General features: G+C 45.2%; 1 protein-coding gene across 3 annotated transcripts in view; it reads left to right on the top strand.

The window, feature by feature from the left end:
* Nucleotides 1-14501, top strand: part of COP1 (COP1 E3 ubiquitin ligase) — a 228234-nt gene extending 213733 nt beyond the window's left edge. For 2 of the 3 annotated variants that reach the window (XM_084635925.1, XM_084635926.1), the window contains exons 19-20: nt 9023-9067; nt 11712-14500. In XM_084635925.1, coding sequence (XP_084492051.1) covers nt 9023-9067; nt 11712-11729 — 63 coding nt within the window. In that variant the 3' untranslated portion in view covers nt 11730-14500. Of the gene's footprint in view, nt 1-9022; nt 9068-11711 lie in introns of all 3 variants that reach the window. The other variant, XM_084635924.1, reaches the window with a different exon arrangement.
* Nucleotides 14502-14825: the final 324 nt, after the last annotated feature.

Genomic DNA, 14825 nt, shown 5'->3' with positions numbered 1-14825 from the left:
GATAGCTACAGCTTGAGTTTTTTATTGATCTCTAATGGCAAAAAAAAAAAAATTAAATTGCAGAGCTCTCCATTTCCAAGCCTGGTACTTTACCGGGTTTTGTATCCCCAACTCCTAGGAAGATTACGTGTTTCTCGGAAGGAAATATGACAGGAAGGTACTTTGGTGCATTAGCTTAGGTTTTAATCTATGGCCTCTAAAATTCTGGTTTGGGGGACAAAGCAAATGAAAAAACAGGAAAGGGGCAGGCTTTCCTCTCCTTTTTTGCTTTCTCCCAGCTCCCCCCTCCCCCCAAAATAATGGGTGTTTTATGTCTGTGGATCCAGCCTGAAGCGTTGAGGTCCCTGTCCCAGCAGCTCCAATACTAGGGACCAGTTTTTGGCAGAGCTGTACTGGGGAAGCTTAGGCAGCCACTGCCTGTGCCATGCTTGATTCTCATCAGTGCCCATCTAGTTTTCATTTTTAGGAATGCTACAACTCACCCAAACTGCCTGAGGTTGTGGGGAGGAAAGGGGGAGAGAGACTCAGTACTTGATTCTCTTACAACTGTCTTTCATTAATGACAAGATTGGGCACAGATGAGTGGCTATCGAGAGGCTTATTAATATGTAGCTGGGTCTGAGTGGTTGAGTGGAGCTTTCAGTCACTGTCTGAAACAGTGTTTGTCTTTGAGTACATGTCCGTGTGGATCCCACTGTATATATGCAGGCACCCAAGATCAGAATAGCAGCATCTGTTTGGGCTGCATATACACACTTGTGCTGCGTCATATTCTCAAACAAATACATAAGGGACAGGACAATTGTGACTCTCCCTCAGTTTCCCTTTACCACCTACAGCAGTGAGACAAAACCTGGTGTGTGTTTGACCTTCTAATTCTTAGCTTTGAGAATTTCTTCAAACTGCTCAAAACTTCCAGCACATTTCTAATTCTCTGAGCAATGACCACTGTGAATGCTATCATCCCATATAAACTGAACATTTATGGTCAAGCTCCCATACAGATCCCCCACCTCATCCCCCATACAGGTCTTATCAACATGGCAGATCCAAAATCGGCAGTCTTCAAGCCCTGACTGTCCTGCAATGGACTTCCATTGAAAGGTGGACAAAGCAATGGCCTCTGCTGCGTAAGAGAGTCCCATTATCCTTTCGTTCTCTGCAAGAATGTAGAAGTCACAAGACATGTGATTGCTCCCAAAGATGAAACTTCAATCTATGAAAGTCTCTTCAGGTCCTGAGGAGATGAACTTCAGAGTTCTGGTAGCAGACAAGCCAGCTTCCTCTAGCGCCATGTCTAGCAGACAAGTGATATCAAAGACCAATGCAGAGAAGATTGTGCTAAGTAAAGACACCTGAGCATATAAGTGATCTATCTTTGTGAGTCTTTGGAGTCTCTGTCTCTGTTTGGAGTAGCCCCTCTGAGTACTAGACTTCAGTACAATGGGTCAGCGGTTCTCAACTGGGGGTCCACAGTGCCCCGGGGGGCATCAAGCCCTTTCAAGGGGACTCGTAGGCCCCCATGGCTGCAGCCCCAGTGCCCCCTGTGGGGCTAACGCCGGGAGCTGCAGGGCCAGAGCCCTGGTTTTCCCCATGGGGCAGAAGTCCTGAGCCCATGGACAGACATAGGGGGCATTGCCCCACCAAACTGCAGTGCCGTACCCAGAGCAGGGCAGTCCTGGGGGCAGCTCCTCACACACACTCCTCCTCCTCCTTTCCCTGAGGCCCTCACCCCTGGCCAGGTCGGAGCTGGGAAGCTGGAGCCGGGCAATGCAGAGAGCTACTGCTTTGGCTGGTGCCATGCAGGGGGCAGCCACAGCATTCTCCTGTCATCTGCTGGTACCCAGGGTTGCAGCTACTCCTCAGCTCCCAGCCCCCTTTGACTGCTCCCTCAGCCAGTAAGGGGTGCCTGGGCAAAGGGACCTGGTTCTGGGAGGCAGAGCCTTCGGGGAGCAACAACTGTAGGGGGACCCAGCACACAGCCCCTAGCTAACCCTTCTCTGCACCTGAACTGCTCCCCTGTCCACACACAGCCCCTAGATTATCCCCCACATCTGCACACAGCCCCTAATTAACCCCCGAGCTAACCCCTGTCCACACACAGCCCCTAGCTACCCTCTGCCGGCATTGAGTGACTTTCAAACTTTGAGTTGAGTCTCTCTGCCCATCAGGCCCTCTCTTCTTCCTCTTCCCCCCCTCCTCCCCCCCCCGCAAAAGAGAAGTCAAACTATGCCTATACCCAAGGGCGCTCCCTTCCCTTTCTCCCCTCTTCCCCCCTCCCCCCGCCCGCCCTGGACCATGCAGTCTTTATAGCATGGCGGGGGCGCTCAGAAATGCAAAGGTTGACAATCCCTACTGTAGGTGTCAGTGTAGTGTTCACTGCCAGTGCTATCTGTGACACCAGTGGGATTGGCTTCAGTGACTTGAACCGTGTATTGTTCTCCTGAAACTCACTGAGCCTCCATTCAGTACAGGATTGGGTCATCCAGTGTGCCACCTTTCCCTTAAATCCATCTTTCTGGCTGCAGTAACCTCTGCATTGAAGGTTGGAGAGTTCCAAGTCCTTATGGCCAGACCTCCTTATACATCCTTTGAGCCACAAGATGTTTGAGATCACACCCTAGCTTTATCTCTAAGATGATATTGGAGTTTCACCTAAATTGATCAGTTACCCTATCAGTCTTCCTCCTGAAGCAACACTTGACTCCAGGAAAGAAGAGGGTACATACCTAGGACATTTCCAGAGCCTTTCTGTTACCTTGACAGAACCAAACTGTTCAGATTGTCTCCTCCTTTCTTTGTGGCTATTTGGGGCTCATCAAAAGGCAGGCCATCTCATCACAGGGAACCTCTAGTGGACCAGTGCCTTTTCCCTCCAAATGCCAGGATGCGCTTCACTAGGGCACATGCAGTTTCTTTGGCCTGTTTCAGAGAGACAGCAGTAAGGAGTAGCCCACTGACTTTTGTCAAACATTATGCCTTTGCGTGGCAGCCAGGGCCAATGCCAAGTTCAGAAGAGCTGGTAGTTCAGTTTTTGACTACTGCTGCTGACATTCCTCATTCCTACTATCCAGACAGGATACTGCTTGCCAGCCACCTGGACTGGAAGAAAAGTTACTTACCCTACAGTAACTGGTTCTCTGAGATGTTGTTGTCATGGATCCCATGACCTGCCTTCCGTCCTTGATGATCAGAGTCCACAGTAAATGCCTTTGATTTGGGAGGGAACTCAGGGATGGGGTGGGTGTCACTACCTCCCTGGCCTTTATGTCCTTGTGGTGGCACTGGGCGCACGTGAGGCCTCAATGGACACTTCTGTTCTGTTGCGTGTGTGAGGTGCATGCGCCTCTAGAGTGAGATCAAACACCTCAAAGAATTAGTTACTCTAGGGTAAGCAACAGTTCTTTATACAATTCAGTCTGGGAGAGTGGAGGTTCCTGTCCTCACAGTAAGTTGTCATGCCTTTTGATGGCATCTAAGATATGCTGATAAAGGCCATGATATGTTCTGGGCATTTTTCAAAGAACCTTAAAATTGAGTTTATGGCTCCTGTTAAGCATTAAAATCAACCCTAGAGATGGCGCAAACTGGACAACTGTTTATGTATACACAGGCAAAAAGATAGATTAAACACATGTGCATCTGTCACCAGTTGTAAATCTACAGATCACATGCCATGTGAATAATTTTTATTTCACAGCCTGCTTAGGTTTTTAATGCATTGAGCATAATGGCTGTTTTATAGGCAATACAAAGGGGAAGAGAATTGCTCCTCCAGGGGATAAAAAAGTTACTTAGATTGTGCCCCCATAGAAGCAACCACAGTGCTAGAGTGCTTTGACAAGTAAGTGGCCATTTGTTCAGTGACAGACATGGTGCTAATTTCCCCTGTGTCTGCTCCTGTTTGTGTGCTGGGGATGAAAGCAGCAGATCAGTGATTATCTCAGACCCAGAGAGGAGTTCTGCTGGAAAAACAGCAGATTCTCAGGAAAGAGTGTATTTAGCTGGTAAAGCAGCCTATTGAGCCAGAGCTCATTTACAGTGGTGCCCTGACAGACTGCAGCAGCGATGCAGAATTACCAGTCATTCACAATGCAAACAAGAATCATTCACAACCAACAATCTTGCACTTATAGAATCATAGAATATCAGGGTTGGAAGGGACCCCAGAAGGTCATCTAGTCCAACCCCCTGCTCAAAGCAGGACCAATTCCCAGTTAAATCATCCCAGCCAGGGCTTTGTCAAGCCTGACCTTAAAAACCTCTAAGGAAGGAGATTCTACCACCTCCCTAGGTAACGCATTCCAGTGTTTCACCACCCTCTTAGTGAAAAAGTTTTTCCTAATATCCAATCTAAACCTCCCCCACTGCAACTTGAGACCATTACTCCTCGTTCTGTCATCTGCTACCATTGAGAACAGTCTAGAGCCATCCTCTTTGGAACCTCCTTTCAGGTAGTTGAAAGCAGCTATCAAATCCCCCCTCATTCTTCTCTTCTGCAGGCTAAACAATCCCAGCTCCCTCAGCCTCTCCTCATAACTCATGTGTTCCAGTCCCCTAATCATTTTTGTTGCCCTTCGCTGGACTCTCTCCAATTTATCCACATCCTTCTTGAAGTGTGGGGCCCAAAACTGGACACAGTACTCCAGATGAGGCCTCACCAATGTCGAATAGAGGGGAACGATCACGTCCCTCGATCTGCTCGCTATGCCCCTACTTATCAGCTCCAGCTCTTTGTACTAGATATTTGATATGTTTATGCTCCTCCCTTGTCTCCAAAAATTAGTCAGATATCTCAGGTTTCAGAGTAGCAGCCGTGTTACTCTGTATTCGCAAAAAGAAAAGGAGTACTTGTGGCATCTTAGAGACTAACCAATTTATTTGAGCATAAGCTTTCGTGAGCTACAGCTCAAGAAAGCTTATGCTCAAATAAATTGGTTAGTCTCTAAGATGCCACAAGTACTCCTTTTCAGATATCTCAGTGTAATCTAGTTGTCAGGCATTTTAGTCCCAACATTGTTTGTTTCTGTACATGTTTATCAAAGATTTTCCTTAATGACATAAGTGTCCTTGTGTTTTGGCATAATGTTCTGATGCTTTAAATTGAGAAGTTGTGGCATTCTCAGACAGTGCCAATATCAAGACTGTCCTCTTATCCAGTGTAAGAATTGAAATGGGGACTTCATTGGTTCTTTTTAGGGCATATTTTCTACACAAGTGCTTTGGCTTAGAGGGTCACAAGTGAGATGCTACCTAGAGTTCTTGCTAATCCTGTAATGGACGCTATCCAGGGATGATCAAATCCATTTGTAATGCAGTAGTCCAGTGGTTTATCAAAAGGCAACTATTGTTAGATAACTAGCTTTTTATGTTGAATAATAGATCAGTTTTTCTCTCCCTTTGTTTCAAAGCTGGTGGTCCTGCAGACGTCAGAACTTCATGATAAGGCAGTTTTTAGCCTAGTCTTGCTATGTGCTGAGCTAACAGTGTGTTCACCTCTGATGCTACAAAGTGCCAGCATCTACCAGTTTTAAACTCAGCTGGTTTAGGCAAGCTGTTTTCCTCCAACTCTCACACAGAATGCAAGTGTATAATGCTCCTTTGAAGTGGGGATATTCTGTTCACTGAGATTATTAAAAATGTATTTGTGAAGTGATAGGATAATTAAACCCAATTCATTTGAGGATGAATACCTTTTCTGAGACCGATCTTTCCATTTATCTTGCTGCTTCTAATAGCTGTTGCTTTTAGACCAAGCAGTTTGGCAGTAAACACTACAATTGCTGGTATTGCATGGCTAGAAAAGAAGGAATGTAGGAGACCATTCTGAGAAGTGTGATTCTGCCTCTTTGAGTTCTTTTTCAGGGTTCTTCCTCCCTCCAGGAGTTATTTCTTTTAACTTATTGATAATCTCTCTCCTTTTTGCCTTTCTTTTTGGATCTTTCCCGTACCTTGTCTCCCGCCAAAGCATCTGAAGTGGGTGGACTTGAGTGTGTAGGAGACAGCAGGCACGCTCCCATCCAGAGCCTGCAATTTGGGAACTTAATATTCCTGGGGATCTACCAGACTGGTGAAGCAGGCCATATAAATAGACAACCGAGGTGTGCCTAGTTTGACTCTCTATACCAATGGTTCTCAGCCCGTGGACCACTTACAGCCCAATCAGCACACAGCTGCGGCCCATGTGACATCCTCAGGGCCACATAGGTAGTATGCATATGGATGCGGTTCACGTAACACATAATGAGCTGCATATGCAGCCCACAGTGGTAAATAGGTTGAGAACCACTTCTCTATACATGCCTGAGAGAGGTACCTACATCAAATATCTCTAGCATAGAATCATAGAATATTAGGATTGGAAGAGACCTCAGGAAGTCATCTAGTCCAATCCCCTACTCAAAGCAGGACCAATACCAACTAAATCATCCCAGCCAAGGCTTTGTCAAGCTGGGCCTTAAAAAAAAAATCTAAGGATGGAGACTCCACCACCTCCCTAGGTAACCCATTCTAGTGCTTCACCACCCTCCAAGTGAAATAGTTTCCTAATATTCAGCCTAAACCTCCTCCACTGCAACTTGAGACCATTGCTCCTTGTTCTGTCATCTGCCACCACTGAGAACAGCCGAGCTCCATCCTCTTTGGAATCCCCCTTTCAGGTAGTTGAAGGCTGCTATCAAATCCCCCCTCACTCTTCTCTTCTGCAGACTAAATAACCCCAGTTCCCTCAGCCTCTCCTCGTAAGTCATGTGCCCCAGACCCCTAATCATTTTTGTTGCCCTCCGCTGGACTCTCCAATTTGTCCACATCCCTTCTGTAGTGGGGGTGGGACCAAAACTGGACGCAGTACTCCAGGTGTGGCCTCACCAGTGCTGAATAGAGGGGAATAATCACTTCCTCGATCTGCTGGCAGTGCTCTACTAATACAGCCCAATATGCTATTGGCCTTCTTGGCAATGAGGGCACACTGCTGACTCATCCAGCTTCTCATCCACTGTAATCCCCAGGTCCTTTTCTGCAGAACTGCTGCTTAACAGACAGTCCCCAGCCTTTAGCGGTGCATGGGATTCTTCCTTCCTAAGTGCAAGATTCTGCACTTGTCCTTGTTGAACCTCCTCAGATTTCTTTTTGACCAGTGCTCCTCCAGTTTTGTCTAGGTCACTCTGGACCCTATCCCTACCCTCCAGCTTATCTACCTTTCCCCCCAGTTTAGTGTCATCTGAGAACTTGCTGAGGGTGCAATTAATCCCATCATTCAGATAACTGATAAAGATGTTGGACAAAACCAACCCCAGAACCGACCCCTGGGGCACTCCGCTTGATGCCGGCTGCCAACTAGACATGGAGCCATTGATCACTATTCGTTGAGCCCGACAATCTAGCCGCCTTTCTATCCACCTTATAGTCCATTCATCCAATCCATACTTCTTTAATTTGCTGGCAAGAATACTGTTGGAGACCATATCAAAAGCTTTGCTAAAGTTAAGGTATATCATGTTCACTGCTTTCCCCATATTCACAGAGCCAGTTATCTCATCATAGAAGGCAATCAGGTGGGTAGGCATGACTTGCCCTTGGTGAATCCATGTTGACTGTTCATGATCACCTTCCTCTCCTCCAAGTGCTTCAAAATGGATTCCTTGAGGACCTGCTCCATGATTTTGCTGGGGACTGAAGTGAGGCTGACTACTCTGTAGTTCCCCAAGTGTTCTCTCTTCCCTTTTTTAAAGATGGGCACTCTATTTGCCTTTTTCCAATTGTCCGGAACCTCCCATGATCACCACAAATTTTCAGAGATAATGACCGATGGCTCTGCAAACACATCAGCCAACTCCCTCAGCACCCTTGGATGCATTAGATCTGGACCCATGGACTTGTGCACATCCGGCTTTTCTAAATAGTCCTTAACCTGTTCTTTCACCAATCAGGGCTGCTTACCTCCTCCCCATACTGTTTCCTAGTGCAGCAGTCTGGGAGCTGACCTTGTCTGTGAAGACTGAGGCAAAAAAAAGCATTGAGTACTTCAGCTTTTTCCACATCATCTGTCGCTGTGTTGCCTCCCCCATTCAGTAAGGGTACCACACTTTCCCTGACCATCTTCTTGTTGCTAACATACTTGTAGAAACCCTTCTTGTTACCCTTCACATCCCTTGCTAGCTGCAACTCCAGTTGTGCCTTGGGCTTCCTGATTACACCCCTGCATGCTCTAGCAATATTTTTATACTCCTCCCTAGTCATCTGTCTGAATTTCCACTTCTTGTAAGCTTTCTTTTTGAGTTTAAACTCATTGAAGATTTCACTATTAAGCCAAGCTGGTCACCTGCCATATTTGCTATTCTTTCTGCACTTTGGGATGGTTTGTTCCTACGGCTTCTTTTAAAATACAGCTAGCACTCCTGGACTCCTTGCCCCCTCATATTAACTTCCCAGGGGATCCTGCCCATCAGTTCCCTAAGGGAGTCAAAGTCTGCTTCTGAAGTTCAGCATCCTTCAGGCCAGAGCCAAAGTCCTCTGATTCTCTTCCTTTTGAACTGCTGTATTTTCTGACCCTTCTGATTTGTGTGTGAGAAGCTGTTGTATTCCTCTTTTTATTTTCTATTTCAGATTTCTTGGCTGTTTAATTGGGCATGTTGTCTTAGTTGGAGGGTTTTGGAGTCATGTTAATTATTCAGTTCAGTTTGGTTTCGTTTAGGCACCAGAGACCTTTGTATACATATTGCCAAGAGATAAGTGATGATTATACTACTTGTCTTCTTCAGAGGCGTATTGTGACGATTAATTTGTTTGTAATTTACTTTCAAGATTTAAATGTCTGTGCAAGCACTAAGGATTGTTGCTTCCTAATTCTTCAAGTTTATGTAATCTTTCAAAATAAGATTTCTGGCCACAAAAGCCCAACAGAAATGGCAGGAGTTAAATTCCTTTGAAATCAGACAAGTGTTTAATATTTAAAATCAGTCCCCTACTCTATGCCCCCTCTGAACCCGCATTGCAAACTTTGATGGCTCCTCTTCTTTTTCAGGAATCCAATGTGCTCATCGCTGCTAACAGCCAGGGTACAATTAAGGTAAGTTATTTCCTGCATCTCCATTTTTAAACACTTGAATCCATTCTGAGAGGGCAAGGTCATAACTCTGCAGCCAGAAGAAGCCGTTAAGAGGTCATCCCATCTGTGGGTGTTTGTAGCTTCAGCGATGCATTTGCCTGTGGCACAAGCTGGAGAGGAGAATAAAATGAACTGAAAGCAGAGAAGCCAAGTTAGGAGGCAGATGTGAAAAGGTGGTGGCAACTGTCCAGCAGCCACTGTGCTGTTGCCAGTGCTCAGGGGCTCTCTGCAGCACACGAGAGACACCGACATGGAGCGGGAAAGCTTGAAACATTTTGCAGTATGTTACCCTTGAGATTAGCCATGTAATGCTGTTCTTTTTTCACATAGGGGTTGTGTTCCTGTACTAACGCATAGGCTCCGTGTTTCATTTGCCATAAAAGCCATTAGAGTTTTGTCATCAATCCAAAAGTGACTGTGGCTTTACTACTGAAGTGCAAGACTTTAATTTAATGTTGTGCCGCTCGCACGCACGCACGTGCATATGCATTCATGTTTGTATGCTAATCTCTATGGCTATGAGCCACAAATTGAGGAGGCTTTATCTTAACACCTTGGTGTTAGCCCAGCAGTTCTCAAGCTGTGGGTCGCGTTGCCATTTTAATAGGGTTGCCAGGGCCAGCATTAGACTTGCTGGGACCAAGAGCTGAAGCCTAAGTTCCACCCCCACGCAGGGCTCAGGCTGTGACCCCCTCATCCCCCACCCGAGGCGGCAGGCTCCACCCCATTCCTGGGGTCATGTAGTAACTTTGTTGTCAGAAGTGGGTCATGGTGCAATGAAGTTTGAGAACCCCTGTGTTAGCCAAATGCAGTCCTTTGGCTACTACCACTGAGTTAGGGTGCCGTAATGAATCATGCTGAAATCCAAACTCTCAGCAATAAGAACTGATATTCCAAACGAGCACATGCTCCACTCACCTTTTTTCATTCCTAGCACAGAAATGTGTGCCTACAGACAACAGCTTGCAAAACTCGACTGGCTGCCTCTTGCATGAAGAGGCTAGTGTTCAACAATCCTTGAACTTGCTCAGAGATCTCCTTCCCTTTCCCATAGGAACTGTGTGTGGCATGACGGCTAATTAGAACTGCAAACTTACCTTTTAAACTTAAATTTAAAGTCAGATTTCTTAAAATGTCAAAATTTGAGTTCAGTCTCCAGCAAGATAGTAAACAGGATGCTAGGTTGATAGCTGTGATTTGGTCTCCAGTCCTCAGGACCTCTCTCTTCACAGGCAGTCTGTAAATGAATCTGTCCCTGGTACTTTATCACCAAATGGTGATGCTGACACTCTTTGCTTGTTGTCGACCTGGTTGTTCCATGAACCTCAGAATTTGCACGCTTTCCACTTTCTGATTGTCAGAACTACACATCATAGCTCATGCCACACAGACTGGCCCCAGAGCGTGATCAGCAACATTAGCCTCCATTGGGACATAATCCCCTTAGCCCTAGAGGCTTGGTGCCTAAATGGCTTTGTAGTCAAGCTCTAGCCTTTTCTTGTAGTTGTTGATTAGTGTTTCACAATCCATTTTCAAACTACCCAAAGGTTTCCACCCCTCGAGAGACCTGGGTTCCTTTCCTTCCGTGCAACCAAGTCACTATGACCTTCAGTGACCACTCTAGTTCTCTGGCAAAACCTGACTGGACTTAATAGTCCTGATATTTTTATGTTAAAAACAAAAAACAGGGGAATTGAATAGGAAAAATTTCACCTCTCAATTCATTCTTATTAATCAGAAAGAAGCCCCCACCCCAAAAGGCCCCAGTGATGTGTGGTTGTTTTTTTTTCTTTGCAGGGCATTTTTAACTGTTAAAGTATTCTGCATTAGCTCCCTGGTAACCCCTGCTGCAGTAGTATGTTGCATCTGCTGTCTTTTGCTCCTGGGTGATTCATTTAGTATGGTTGCAATTTGTTGTTCATTACTTCAATCAGTTCCCTGTTAGTGAAATTGGTGACACACACAGAGGTGTATGACATCCTTAAGTGAATCCAGCAACAGGGAAAAATTGGTTGTAAAGAGGAGATTTTGCATATACACCTAGCTTGTTAGTTAATGAAGATATGAAGAGAAATGTGTAAACAGTGACAGAATTCTGGTGTTGCCTTTTTTAATTGGTGGTCAGTGGGATGGGACCAGGTTTAGGAAGAATTAATAGGGACTCCATCGGTTGCTAAGCTGATGAGTACCCACACAGCTTTGCACAATGTGCAAACTGTATGCTGTTGTGGGAAGTTCTGCCTTCCAGGGCCCCAGATCATGGTGCTGGCAGAGCTTGGAAGAGTTAGTTCTTGCATGTCTGAACAGAAGGGTCTGCTGTCTCCATCAGTGCACCAGAAAGTCACTAGATTGAAAGTGCTCATTTGGAGCAAAGAAGATGAGAGGTGATTGGACAGTCTTGCATCATGTCGTGATATATCAGAACATAATGTATGCCATTTTAAAAAACAAAAGGCATGCAAGTGTTGCTTGCCAGGACCCAAGGCCCTTCAGTGACACTACTCTATGCTGAAGAACAAAAGGAAGGGAGGCAGAGTGATGTAGGAGATAATGAACACAGTAAATCTCTGTTCTAATTGCTTGTTTGCTCCCATTTTTTCACCAGGTACTGGAGCTGGTATGAAGTGTTTTCTCTCAAGGCGTGAGGTACTTGGTCCTGCCGACATGCTACAGCTTTCATTTGGGATCCTCAGTGGGGCAAGAAACCAGAACCACCTTGATATTCCTCTCCACAGTCGTCATGTTTGGTTGGTTTTTTTTGTTGTTGTTTTTTTCCATTTACGGACCCTATAGGACCTTTTGAAACACTGGGAACACCAGTGAACTGTCTGCCATCAAGGTTAACTCCACAGACTTTGCTGCTGCTTGTATGGTTGTCTAATTTTTATGATAGGGAAACAAATTCTTTTAAATAAAAACAAATAACAAAAAGGAATAATAAAGATTATTGAGCCACAAGGTGAAGCTGGAAGATTCTCTCTTGTTGCATATGGGAACAGATTTACTTGGGAAGGGAGCTAACAGGACCACAAAAGGGCTGTACTATGGAATCTCACACTTCTGGGTTACCTTACCTGGGGTTTTCTTTCATCCCCACAGGGGAAAAAAAAATCTCTGAGCCTTACCGGGACATCGAAGCAGTTTGCTTTTAGAGCGTAAGATGTATGTGGTTTAGTTGTGTGTTGGTTTTTTAGATGCATTCAGTGTTCATGAAAATTGCCAGGTTGACAGTTCTGGAGACTGAAGTCCTCCAGATATCAACAGGAAAGTGGCAGCTTCCCCCTGCCCCTTCCAATATGCCTCAACCTTGACCTGGAGGGACTGCTTGTAAGGATGGGGTCGTTCTGTCTCCGTGCCCACAAAATCCTTGGCGCCTCTGCAGCCTGCCAACAAAACAAGGGTACCAACTGTGACGTGGACATCTCTTGACTGTGAACTGGACTGGCTCCACCAAACTATTTCTCATAGGCCACCAGACTGCCATCAGCTAACAACTTCCTGCACTGCTGAGTGGGGCTGGATTTGAATCATTCAAATAGAGGTGAAAGGCTCCAGATCCTGTTACCAGAGCTCTGCTGTCATATCCAATCTGCCACGTGGCCTGTTGTTTGTCCCCAGTTCATATCATGTGGGGAAACCAAGCATTCTGAATGTTGTAATGAGGGGGGAATTTAATTGATTGTAGTGTGTTTCAAAGCCGCGACACAGGAGCTTTATTTTTAATAACCAGGCTTACACTTAATTGTACATATGGAGAGGGGGAATAAACCATCGTGCTGAGTGTTAAGTTGTTACTTTGTGAGGGGTCAAGAAGATAAAACACATTTTCATGCATGACAATAATACAGAGCTGTTAGTAACACTACCCCAGTGTAAGTTTAAAGTTGAATTAGAAGGTATACCGTTTTATCTGTTTCCACTCTTATCTGCCTGAAGACTTGCTGTGTGCATAGTGATGCCGAATGGAAATATTTTATTTACAAACATCTCACTTGAATTCACTTTGGTCCCACATTCAACTTCTCCTTTCAGTCTGGGAGTACCACATGGGTGCTGGGCTTCACTTGGTAGAAGGGAGAGTCTTGCATTCTTTCCCATCCCATTTGGGAACTAGTGTTGCCTGTCTGTGAAAGACATCCTAGCTCATCCAAAGATTAATGGCTTGGTTGGAGCTTCCTAGAAGGATGAGGTGTGAGATCCTTGTGACCCCTGACCTAGGGACAGAGGAAAGAGAGAGAATAAAGGTGGGCAAAGCAAAGGAGTGGGAGTTGAGCATTGTGGAGTCTAATGCTGACTGCCATAGATGTCCCGAGAGACATTTGGTGAGTCACTTAACTTCTCCGCATGCTGAGGTTATCCATTGGTGAGGGTGAGACGTGGTAGCCGTAACTGACAGGAATCATGAAGTTTATTAGTGCTAATTTGCTTATAAAGTGCTTTGAAAATCCCAACTGGGAAGATGATGTAGATGAACAAAATTACTATAGTCATCCTTAGGATTGCATCTGGCAAGGAGGAGATGAGGGTCCTCAACTCAAAATGCAATTTGGATGTGGTTTCTCAAGTGCTTTGTTTTCTTCCCTGGCTTCAGGTGTGCGTGTGGGTGGATGAGCAGTGGGGGATGGGGAATGTTCAGCAGGGGAAGGACCAATCAGAAGCAAAAGGAAGCATGACAGCAACTGCCCCACTCTAAGGTGCCATCTTCAGGTCTCAGCCATATGAGCCATGGGAATCGGCATGGCAGAAGGAAGTTCAAATGGCACCCCGGCTATGGTCGTTTCCTCTGTCACAGGTTTGGCGTGCATGAAATGCCCAGCAAAGCAGCAGCTCTTGATTTTCATTTCGCTGCTTTTAAATATATATATTATTCTGAGGATGAGTGAGTGCTTCCAGATGTTTCTCCCAGACTCAGCTCTGTCAGGGACACATTTTTTCATTGAATTCTCCAATTCAATATCTTATCCCAGGTGGCTTTGCATAATTGTCAGCTGCCCTGCCTTATATTTAGCAAGAGGGTCTCCTTGATGTCTGATTTGGTGGTTGGTGTGGTAGCCTTTGCTCTTATAGGCTTCTTAAAGAGGTTGCCATCAGCAGGGCATAACAATGTTTTGAAAAAGTAAAAACCCTTCCCTGCTTTTGGACATCAGATGACAAAGGATCAGCATAGACCAAAACTTGATTGTACTTCACCCAGCTCTATGCCCAAACAGCCATTCTCCATAGGTGACGTTACACTTCCCTTTCCCCTCCCACACACAAATTGAAAATCTGTTGTTGGGTTTTTTAATTGAAAATTGGTCTGGTGAGGCTGAGATCTTAAAATGAGAAGCAAAATACATACCATGTATGCTCTAAGGCTACTTTGCAAATTAAATGGAAAACAGTTTAACTTTAAGTTCCTTGTTATTAAGTTTATATTCTATTTCAATCAAAATAAATGCAAATTCAGTGTCTGACTCTAATTAGAAGCACAGCAATTCATGAATGGAGTGATGCTTTTGCTTTTGGAAGATGTTCTCTGCTTTAATCCCCTTAATTTTCTTTCCTCCAGGTAAACCTATGTATATGTCATATAATTATTTACCATAAGCGGTGTTAGCAGCATTTGGCTAAAGTTCTTTTTTATCTGTGGTATTGCAATGTTTCTAAAGCCCCTTCCTTCTCTGAGATCTGTAGCCTAGCTTGGTGTTATGAGGCCAGGTAGTAGAGGTAAATGTTT

This window comes from Lepidochelys olivacea (genome assembly GCF_965140295.1).
Source record: "Lepidochelys olivacea isolate rLepOli2 genome assembly, chromosome: 8".
NCBI classification, from domain to species: Eukaryota; Metazoa; Chordata; order Testudines; family Cheloniidae; genus Lepidochelys; species Lepidochelys olivacea.
The sequence above is the reverse complement of the archived record's forward strand: the minus strand, read 5'-3'. Positions and strand labels throughout refer to the sequence as shown.